Genomic DNA, 10365 nt, shown 5'->3' with positions numbered 1-10365 from the left:
TTAGGCTGTAATCATTCATATAGGCTATCCATTATAATCATTAATATCATATAGGATCTCCATTATAATCATTAATCCATATAATAATGCATAGGCTATCCATTTTTCACTCAAGAGTGTAGTGTACCATAACCATTTCCAAGAACCTGTTTGTGTGCCTTTAACGATCGCGCTGTTTTATACGTTTTTGTCATAAAGATCTCAGTTACCATTCCAAGTTACACATTCACTTTCCCAGTTATAGCCTATATATTATTATGTATCTGCCTGTAGCCTAAAAAACAAATGAAATGTAGTCACTATAGCCAACATGTGAGGTTTGAGTGGGATTGAAATGTTAATCGATATATTTAAGAGACTGGCATCCCCCACTGTGCAGGGGAGAAGGTGTCAGAGCGTCTGGAGCTCAGAGGGGAGAGAGTGGTCAATGGAATGGCAGGACAAAAATGGTCAATTTGATCTGAAGTCCGTCTGTGTGGTAATTGATCTTACTGCCTCATGCGAGTGTTAAAGCAAAATAAGTCAACAATGTGTTTCAGGACAAAAATATGGTCACTGGTAAAGTAATTATTTCTAAATCCTGCCTGGGTTTCCCTCAAGATAGAGTTATCGTCACAGAAATTGAGCAACCTTGCATTTAATATATTTGTAAACATTTTACCCAAACAACTCAAAAGCGCGATCCCTCTATATTCTATAATTATCACAGCCGGCAATATTGCCTTTCTTCTTAAAAATTGGTACAATCTTCAGGAAAAATACCAGAATCAAAATTCTCATTAAACAAGGATACATATAATGGCATGACTATACTTGCTGTACTTTTAATGTATTTGTTCAAAATTGATTAATTCCTGCTGCCTTACCTCTCTCTATCTCTCTCTCACTCCTGCGCCCCCCCCCCCCCCCCCCCCTCTCTCAATCTCTCTCTCTCTCTCTCTCTCTCTCTCTCTCTCTCTCTCTCTCTCTCTCTCTCTCTCTCTCTCTCTCTCTCTCTCTCTCTCTCTCTCTCCCCAGAGTCAGTGAGGTTGGTGAATGGGACTAGTTCATGTTCAGGCAGAGTGGAGGTGAAGTCTAATCAGTCGTGGGTCTCAGTGTGTGAAGGTGACTTTGACCAGCAGGATGCAGAGGTGGTCTGTAGGCAGCTTGGCTGTGGGACTGCTTCAGTCTTCCAGGGGGCGCTCTATGGAGAAGTGAAGGCTCCAATGTGGACCAAAGAGTTCCAGTGTGAAGGCAGTGAGTCTGTTCTCCTGGACTGTAGAACCTCAAACTCAACTAGAAACACCTGCTCACCTGACAAGACTGTTGGACTCACCTGCTCAGGTAATAATAATGATGAGAAAGGAGCACACTGCCGAGAACATATCCCCACCAGGCCGGATGGCCTACCCAGTGCTGTCTAAGAGGCAGAAAGTGACAATAAATTACATTACATTACAGTCATTTAGCAGACGCTTTTATCCAAAGTGATTTACTAATAAGTGCATTCAACAGAGGTCGGGAACGAAACTACTAATCTCCAGAGGTTTTAAGTGCATTCTCTTCTAAAACAAGCAACTAAGAGTATACCCAGCGCTGAGGTAAAAGTGCAATATATCAGCTTCCTACTTTCTTAAATAGGAAAATCAAATGAGCAAGAGCTAAAAACAAATAAGTGTATCGAATAAACAAGATCTAATAAAACAATAAAACAAGGGCTCGTACAACTAGTTAACAACAAGTAGGCAAGGCGAAGAGGAAGGGTAGTGTTTCCTGAAGAGGTGGGTTTTCAACCTGCAGCGAAATATGGGCAGTGACTCTGCTGTCCTGACATCAGTGGAGAGTTTATTCCACCACTGTGAGGCCAAAACAGAGAAAAGCCGTGACCGTGTAGATCGGCCATAAGGACCACTGAGCGACGAGGCAACCAGTTGCCCAGAGGTGGCAGACCGAAGTGGTCGGGCAGGCATGTAAGCATCGACCATAGCCCGGAGGTAAGAAGGAGCTGTTCCTTTCACTGCCCTATAGGCTAGCACCAGCCCACATAGCAAAAAAGACCTGGCAAAGTTATGGCCCGGATCATGCTGTTTGTCATGGCCCACTCGGAGCAATGGTCTATACCCCCTGGTCTGGCGCCAGATCGGTTTGCCAGAAGCTCAGACATACATGAACCGTATATGGGCCAGCTGTAAAGGGCCACACTGTGCTGACCCAGTGATGAGCCAGAACATAGCAAAAAAGACCTGGCAAAGTTATGGCCCGGATCATGCTCTTTGTCATGGCCCACTCGGAGCAATGGTCTATACCCCCTGGTCTGGCGCCAGATCGGTTTGCCAGAAGCTCAGACATACATGAACCGTGCATGGGCCAGCTGTAAAGGGCCACACTGTGCTGACCCAGTGATGAGCCAGAACAGTGTTTCCACTGCTGGCCCAAACATGGGTCGCCAGAACAGGGCCTGAACAGTGTTTCCACAGCTGGCCCAGACATGGGTCACCAGCACAGGGCCTGAATAGTGTTTCCACAGCTGGCCCAGACATGGTTGGCCAGCACAGGGCCAGAGCACTGTGTCCATACTTGGCCTAGGCATGGTTGGCCAGAACTAGCCCAGAACAATGTGTCCATAATTGGCCCAGATATGGGTCACCAGCATAGGGCCAGAACACTGTGCCCACAGCTGGCCCATACATTTGCCAGGACAGGGCCAGCTGTGGACATAATGTTCTGGCCCAAAGCTGGCAAAGTTATGGCCCGGATCATGCAGTTTGTCATGGCTCGCTCGGAGCAATGGTCTATACCCCCTGGTCTGGCGCCAGATCGGTTTGCCAGAAGCTCAGACATACATGAACCGTGCATGGGCCAGCTGTAAAGGGCCACACTGTGCTGACCCAGTGATGAGCCAGAACAGTGTTTCCACTATGGAAACAGGAGCACCTATGAAAAAAGTCAACTGTAGAAGTTAAGATGGGGTGTGACAAAGGTCTTATTTAGGGGGGGTTGTGCTTTAGTCAGGCTCTCTCCTTTAATCAAGCCATACTAAATGCCATACACAGGCTATAATTGACTAAGATAAAATAAAAACAAGCATAAAGTTTTCTGCTTTTTTATTATTAAACTGCAAACCATGTGAGGCAAATGCGTGTATGAACAATGCAGTCAACATTTGGAATATGTGAACAATGCAGTTAACAAGAAACTGTAAACTGAAAAAAAAAGTAGTGCTTTTTTGCTGAAGTGACGGTCCTCCCTCGCCAAAATTTAACTCACAGAATTTGACGTTCCGAGTCAACAAATCTCATCATGTCCATTATACATTTCCGATGTGACAACTGTGAGTCACAAAGAACTGTACCAGGAGACCCTCATCCACGTAGCTCGCACCTCCCTCAGAACCAAGGTTCACGCAGAGATGGCAGACCTCCTCCACGAGGCTGTTGTAGATGCTGTTCTGGCCATTGTCAGAACAGAACTGATGAGATCCGAGTCCTGAAATCAAAGCAAACATAAAAATGTTGTTCTTTAGTCAAGTGGCTTAATTATTGGTAAAATAGTAAATAAATAAAAACCTGTGTAAGAAAAGAGGGGGGAAAACGCAGCATCAAAGTCAATTTATTATTTAGGCTTGTATACCCAAGGGATGCGGTGACCTAGTGGTTAAGAGGGTCAGGCTTGTTACCGAGAGGTTCCCAGTTCGACTCCCCAACACGACACTAGGTATGAAAATCACCGGGTGATTAACAATCCTGCAGGGTCTGGCAAGAAATAAGTTACTGCAACTTAGTCCAAACCCTGGGTAAATAACGATTTCTTCCTCTTCCTCTTCCCAGGAGTATTTATTTTTCTATGTGAAAAGAACTTTGTATGTGCTTTATAAATAAAGCACTTAAAAACTTAAGCTAGTGATGGTACACCATATTATCAATATTGGCAGACATCTTAAGTAGTATATTAAAACACAATTCCTACATACTGTAGGCTATATGGGGGGGGGGGGGGTAAGTAATTTTTGGTGGTGCTACCTACTGAAAAGTTAAGTGGCACCAGTGAAAAAGTTACGTCTGGAGCCGTGACCCCATCCCAGAACTAACTGTATCTACGTAAACACACCATGTCTTTCTAGACAAGACTCACTCTGCATTGGAGCTCCTTCACATGCGCCTGTCTCTGTCTCTTCTGCCCCCACCTCCACCTGACGCTGAAGCCCTGAAATCAAAGCAATCATGAGAATGTTTCTTCAGTAATGTGTCTTAATTATCAGTGCAACGGTAAATAAAACCGCAGTAAGGAAAAATAAATCCATTTTGTTTAGAACAAGAATTTGGAACTAAAGATGAGATGTGGTCATGACCAAAAGCACAAGGTCACAGGTACAAGCATAGATATAAATACCTAGATGCCTCATCCGGCAATGGCCGATGGACATTCTCAGTAATTAGCATACATGGTCGGCATTTTTGTTTCTTGGAGAAACTGGCCAATCACCGCGGGTCTTTCCCGTCACATGACAGAATCTACGGTGCGCTTGATGTGCTGCAGCACCATGCCCTGAGTGCACTGAAGAAACAACCCCAGAAGTCCCTGGAAAAACAAGGCTTTGATTGGCCTGTAGTGTCGCCGCCCATTGTAAAACAATAATGGATACTTCCGTGTTACTTCCTTGTAGCCGTCAAGGAAAATCTCATAAGGAAGTGTCATACATCACGTGGTTGCGTCCATAGAGATGCGCCATGACACTTTCGGTGGCATAACATCTACCAGAAGTTCAGTGAATACATTGCAGTGGATGAGAGCCTTCTGGACAGCTCGTATCAAACATTATTTTCTGAACGAATGCAACCTTTGTGTTTTGTCATGAGCTCAAAGACTGGAGTCCTCATGCACGCGCAGTCATTATCATACCTTCAGTGTAGAGTAGGCTATTATTTTAGAACACACCCCTCTAATTCCTCTTATTCTGATCAATCTGATTTTCTCATTTTCGTTGCAAGTTCAATATATTTCGCCTTCACATCTGCACAACTTGATGTAAAATTGTTTCTAAAACAGCCTGTTTGAAACAATTTGTCTATAGTGCCGCTGATACTGTACAGTATCAATTAGACTATCTTAGATTTATTCAATCATTTGACATTATATCTTAAAATCTATAGCCTAGTTTGACTATCGACCCAACACTAATACTGATGAGCTCAGCCACTTATCATTATTCTACTGATGCTCTGCGAAGAGATCAAACGTGACATGTTTAGCCTAGATGTTGGTCCGATCGTTAAAGTTGATATTTGAATTAAAACGTTACTTTGTTTAGCTGAACATAAGCTGGCATATATTGCAGCTGTTCTGCAAAAAGGAATGGTCAAAACTACCCAAAAATATGTGAGCCAAACTTGTGGAAACATATTCAAAAATACTTTTTTCAATAGGGCTGTAACATAAGAAAATGTAGGAAAAGTGAAGCATTCTGAATACTTTCCGGACTGACTGTACGTAAACACCCCATCTTTCTAGACAAGACTCACTCTGCATTGGAGCTGTTTGAGAACCCCCTGTCTCGGTCTCTTCTGCCCCCACCTCCACCTGACGCTGGAGACCTGAAATCAAAGCAAACATCAGAATGTTTCTTTAGTCATGGGGCTTGATTCTCGGTGCAACGGTAAAAAAATAAATAAATAAAATAAAATGCAGTAAGGAAAACTGGAGGGAAAAAAAAGAAAAAACAAATCCATATTGTTTAGAAGAAGAACTTGGAATTTAAGATAATTTAAGCTCAGTTATTAATGGCCAGACAAGACCCCTATTCCAGAATGAACTGTATCAATGTAAACACACCATCTTTCTAGACAAGACTCACTCTGCATTGGAGCTGTTTGAGAACCCCCTGTCTCGGCCTCTTCTGCCCCCACCTCCACCTGACGCTGGAGACCTGAAATCAAAGCAATCATGAGAATGTTTCTTTAGTAATGTGTCTTAATTCTCAGTGCAACGGTAAATAAAACAGTAAGGGAAAATAAATCAATTTTGTTTAGAACAAGAATTTGGAACTAAGGATGATGTGCTCTGTGCTGAAGTGTGGGTCATGACCAAAAGCATAAGGTCACAGGTACAAGCAGCCGAAATGAGTTCAGTCACCAGAAAGACTTGGAGTACTGCTACTGCTCACTTCTTTGTGTCATCATTTCCAATTTCACTTGTTTATCCTGTATGAGTCATCTCTGATTGGATAACATTGGTATCTGACCATAACATGCATGTTCTGTTTACTAAACACCTGGAGACAGGGAGACCCCTGTTACTGAACACTTCATAGTAATTATTGCCATCCGAATATAGATATGTTTATCTTTTAATAAACAAAATCACTTACTGCACAATTCTTTAAAAAATAGCAGTAGCTATAGAATAGCAGTGTTCCTTCATGATTGACTAAATTAGCTTCTCAATTCTATATTGTATGTCCCAGCAAAGTTGTTAGAAGCCAATTTAAGATAAGGGTTAGCATTAAACAACAAACAAAAAGGGTTTTGTGTGTGTGTCTTCCCCGAGTAGAACTGAAATTCTTACCAGTTGGATTTTGAGGTCGGGGCTATTTTGTAGCCGCTCCTCCAGGTTTTCTAGGGATTGGGTATCAGCTAATGGCAGCAGATTTGGTTCAACACCTATGAGAATGAGAAAAGCTTTATCACATCACAGGTTTGCAGGTGTAAAACAGTGGGTGTATTTCCATAAAGAAAGGGAAGAAGATGGAGCAAGGGGAAGAGAGAGAAGATACATTTTAAAAAACAACAATGCATCTACATATTTACACAAGAATAAAGTAACTTTATTCTTTTAAGCCTTAGTCAATTTAAGACATTTAATGAATAGAGTAACATCCTCGCCTTTATTCCAACAGTCGATTCATTTGTGGATTATACAGTGAGCTGCACGTTTTAATTTTTTTCCTCCTTTTTAAAAAGGCAGTGAGCTTGTAGATCGGCGGTAGTGACGTGGCGCATCTAGTGAAAGCCGGAATTACACAATTTACATGTAAATAGGAAGTAAACGAGGGGGGGGAATGGCGTTCGGCCACAGATGGGATTAAAGCACTTCTTTATTGAAAAATATGAACTAATACATTGCACAAATACTCTGGACACCTACTTAACATTTGGGGCAAGCACCTTATGTTTTGCATTTCTACATGTTTGGAGACATACAGCTCCAGGTTTTACCGGTGACATTTCAGGGCAAACTGGGGGTGTGGTCACTAAGACTCTCGTAGATACGAAAGTAAAAGTCAGATTTGATAAAATACATATACGATAGTCTTGATCTAAGGCTTTAGTGAAGCCACACTTTAGAGCGTTTGTCACCACGGTCCATATTTCAGTGACAGCATGCCTGTTGCTCACTCGCATCTAAACGCGGTGTGTGTGCGGTGCAGCGTAAATGAGTCACGCAGTCAAGTTAGATAAGTCCTGACAGATAGTCAAATACGTCTTTGATGATATATATGCCTTGTTCGAACGATTATTAGCACACCAAGGAAAAAGATAGCGCAGAGATGCAACAGAATCAACCAGATTGAACTTACTTGCTGTGAAAATAACAGCTGCTGATCAGACAGTAATGAACTTCTCCCATGCGCTGGAGTCATACAACCAATGACAATCACAGCCCTGCAAGGAAAGAAATGTTTGATTAACTAACAATACAGTATATTCAAACTCTAATTTTGTTTACAGTTGTCATATTACAATTCACCTTAAAATAAGTTATAAGTAGCTATATCATATCAGTGGTTCTCAAAGATTTCTATGTCAATTGTATTTGGCTTCAGATTTGAAAAGGTTGTGCGCCAAGGAACCCCACAAGAGAAGTGTATTTACACCTGGAGGAACCATCTCTAGAAACCCACTTTAAGAACCAACACATTAAATGTACAGTGGTTCTCAGGTGGGGTTCAGCAGGGACCCTCAAGATTCCAAATGGACCCTTACAGGCCTTTAACTCTGAGAGTACCAATTGAACCAAATGGACCCTTACATATCTGTAACTGTGAGTGTACACATGTAACCAAATGGACCCTTACATATCTGTAACTGTGTACACATGTAACCATATGGACCCTTACATATCTGTAACTGTGAGTGTACAAATGGAACCAAATGGACCCGTACAGGTCTGTAACTCTTACAGATCTGTAAGGGTCCATTTGGTTCCATGTATACTGTCAGTTACAGACCTGTCAGGGTCCATTTGGTTACATGTGTACACTCACAGTGTACAAATGGAACCAAATGGACCCTTACGTGTCAGTAACTCAAGAGTGTACCAATGGAACCTTACCTTTGACTTGCTTATTAAAAGTCCCCCCTGGCCTACAAAGCCCTGCAATATAAGTAAAATAAATATAGATTATTGAGGCAACTTCATGATAAACAGTAGAAAAGGCCACACACCTATGTATTCTATATACAAAAGGCAAGATACTTTTGTTTTAATAGCATGTTGTCTTTTAAAACGTCCAAACAAACGGTTTGTGTTTACAAGGAAATACCTGTTACACTACAGGCTAACTAACCAACAGAATCTTACATTATGTGCAGCATATGTTGAGTCACAACGTTATTTCTCAACCATTAATGTTCAGACGTGATCTAAATAATTATAAATGCATAAACATACCTCTTTTTGCTGTTCTGTGTTCTGTCGACGTCTCCCAAAGACAATCTCAGTCACAGCTGCTGCTGATTAGACCAGCTGAGCTGGTTATCCCATGCGCTGGAGTCATGCAACCAATGAGAGCACAGGACACGGGGGTGTGTTCTGAGGGACGACCAATGAGCGCAGGTTTTATCGGTTGTCAGGGAAACCATCACGACCAATCACCGCAGGCTCTTGTCTCTCAGGCAATGGGAATAGAGTTGGAGGGTTTTCATTTTTTGGCATCAAAATATACTTCAGTACTCAAAGTAAAAGTACTCATTATGCACAATGTCCCATTTTACAAGTTATCATGTGTATAAAATCCTTTGGAAATAGCAGATCTACAAGCTCACAACGCGTCACAAAGCGATGTGTTGTGAGCTTGTAGATCACAGTGGTGTAAAGTTAATAAGTGTATTTACTCACTGTACTAAAGTAACATTTTTAGGTATTTTTTTTTACTGGAGTATTTCCCATTCTCAATACTTTTACTTCTACTCCACTACAACTTAGAGACAAATAATGTACTTTTACTCCACTACAATTATTTGAAAACTTTATACTTAGTTACTTTGCAGATATAAATTATAATGAAAATAGCAGATCTACAAGCTCACAACGTGTTGCATTGGCGCCGTGTTGTGAGCTTGTAGATCTGCTATTTTCAAACATTTTAGTACTTTTACTATTGATACTTTAAGTATTTTGATGCCAATACTTTTGTACTTTTACTCAAGTAACAATTTGAACACAGGCCTTTTACTTATAACAGAGTAAAAGGCTCTGTCATGTCATTTAACTGGGTACCCCTGGAACCCCCTCAACCCAGTTTGAAGGGTCCTTGATGATCTGCCTTACTTTTTACTGCATGTAGAGACACATATTGGTGTGGTGGGTGATTTCGGTAGCTTTATTGTTTAATGATTCTTGTGAGTTGTTGTTTTTAACTTTTTTTGTGATGTGTTGAATGTGAGAACTGATTCAATACTGTTAAACTGTCCTTGTTATTAAAATCATTCAGACTCCTCAGGAGGAACATGCGCTTTTGGGTCTTATACTGACACTCAGCTTCAGGGAGAACCATGCATGTCCACAAGTGGTCAGAGAGCGCTTGTCACCTGCATATTTAAAGAATGACAGTCCATTGTTATTGCATGTGATTTTGTTTGTGTTTATGGAGAAGAGAATGTGGCAAGACACCCTGTGGGACCCCGGTATTTAAAACAATATTACAGGATGTCAAACCATTACATGCTGGATTCTGTCTGAGTTACAGACCCATGTGGAAACCCCTCAAAGGAGGGTTTTGAGTTTTGATTTATTCATAGTTGACAGCCAATCAGGAGTCCAGTCCCACATGTGTGGGTTCTCAAAGCCTGTTATGGAACAGGTGTTCAAACTCTGAGTCATGTGTCATTTTTTACAGAGACAGCCGTGTTGCAGTGCCGTTTTGGAGTATAAGAATTACATATTTTCATAAGGACTTTGTTGCTTAGCTCATGTACAGCTGATGTTCAGGATACTGGCAAGTGCATGTGAGTATCAGTTCCACGTACAGTTCCATTGGAGAGTGTCTGCACTACTGTTTCTTCTTCAGGAGTGTTTGTCATCACTGCCATTCACTTTGCTGCATTATCCACGTTACATTCGTGGTGAACGGCTTTGTGCAATGGAGCGAGGTGGGCCACCTCCCACTCA

At 41.7% G+C, this 10365-nt stretch overlaps 1 protein-coding gene across 2 annotated transcripts; it reads right to left on the bottom strand.

Moving 5' to 3' along the window:
• Window positions 1-3068: 3068 nt before the first annotated feature.
• LOC311049797 (uncharacterized protein) lies at window positions 3069-8741 on the bottom strand. Of its 2 annotated transcripts, XM_084063648.1 has the most exons (8): window positions 8647-8741; window positions 8308-8349; window positions 7553-7637; window positions 6541-6635; window positions 5831-5902; window positions 5499-5570; window positions 4111-4182; window positions 3069-3465 (listed from the first exon to the last, which is right to left on the bottom strand). In XM_084063648.1, the coding sequence occupies exons 5-8, from the start codon at window positions 5835-5837 to the stop codon at window positions 3287-3289; spliced, it is 330 nt and encodes a 109-aa protein (XP_083919774.1). In that variant the 5' UTR covers window positions 5838-5902; window positions 6541-6635; window positions 7553-7637; window positions 8308-8349; window positions 8647-8741; the 3' UTR covers window positions 3069-3286. The 2 variants fall into 2 exon arrangements, with proteins under 2 accessions (XP_083919774.1, XP_083919773.1); XM_084063647.1 differs by having other exon boundaries at window positions 5499-5902.
• Between the last annotated feature and the right edge of the window lie 1624 nt (window positions 8742-10365).

Source organism: Gymnoscopelus microlampas (assembly GCF_963454915.1).
Source record: "Gymnoscopelus microlampas genome assembly, chromosome: 7".
Classification (NCBI taxonomy): domain Eukaryota; kingdom Metazoa; phylum Chordata; class Actinopteri; order Myctophiformes; family Myctophidae; genus Gymnoscopelus; species Gymnoscopelus microlampas.
Note: the sequence above shows the minus strand (reverse complement) of the source record. Positions and strands in the feature narration are given on the sequence as shown.

What these genes read in the sequence shown, in the direction of transcription:
- LOC311049797 (XM_084063647.1), bottom strand. Translation starts at nt 5,589, where the DNA reads ATGTTTGCTTTGATTTCAGGTCTCCAGCGTCAGGTGGAGGTGGGGGCA. An exon ending in TCAAACAGCTCCAATGCAGA is followed by an intron (nt 4,183 to 5,498) that starts GTGAGTCTTGTC and finishes CTTTGATTTCAG; the next exon opens with GGCTTCAGCGTCAGGTGGAG. An exon ending in TGAAGGAGCTCCAATGCAGA is followed by an intron (nt 3,466 to 4,110) that starts GTGAGTCTTGTC and finishes CTTTGATTTCAG; the next exon opens with GACTCGGATCTCATCAGTTC.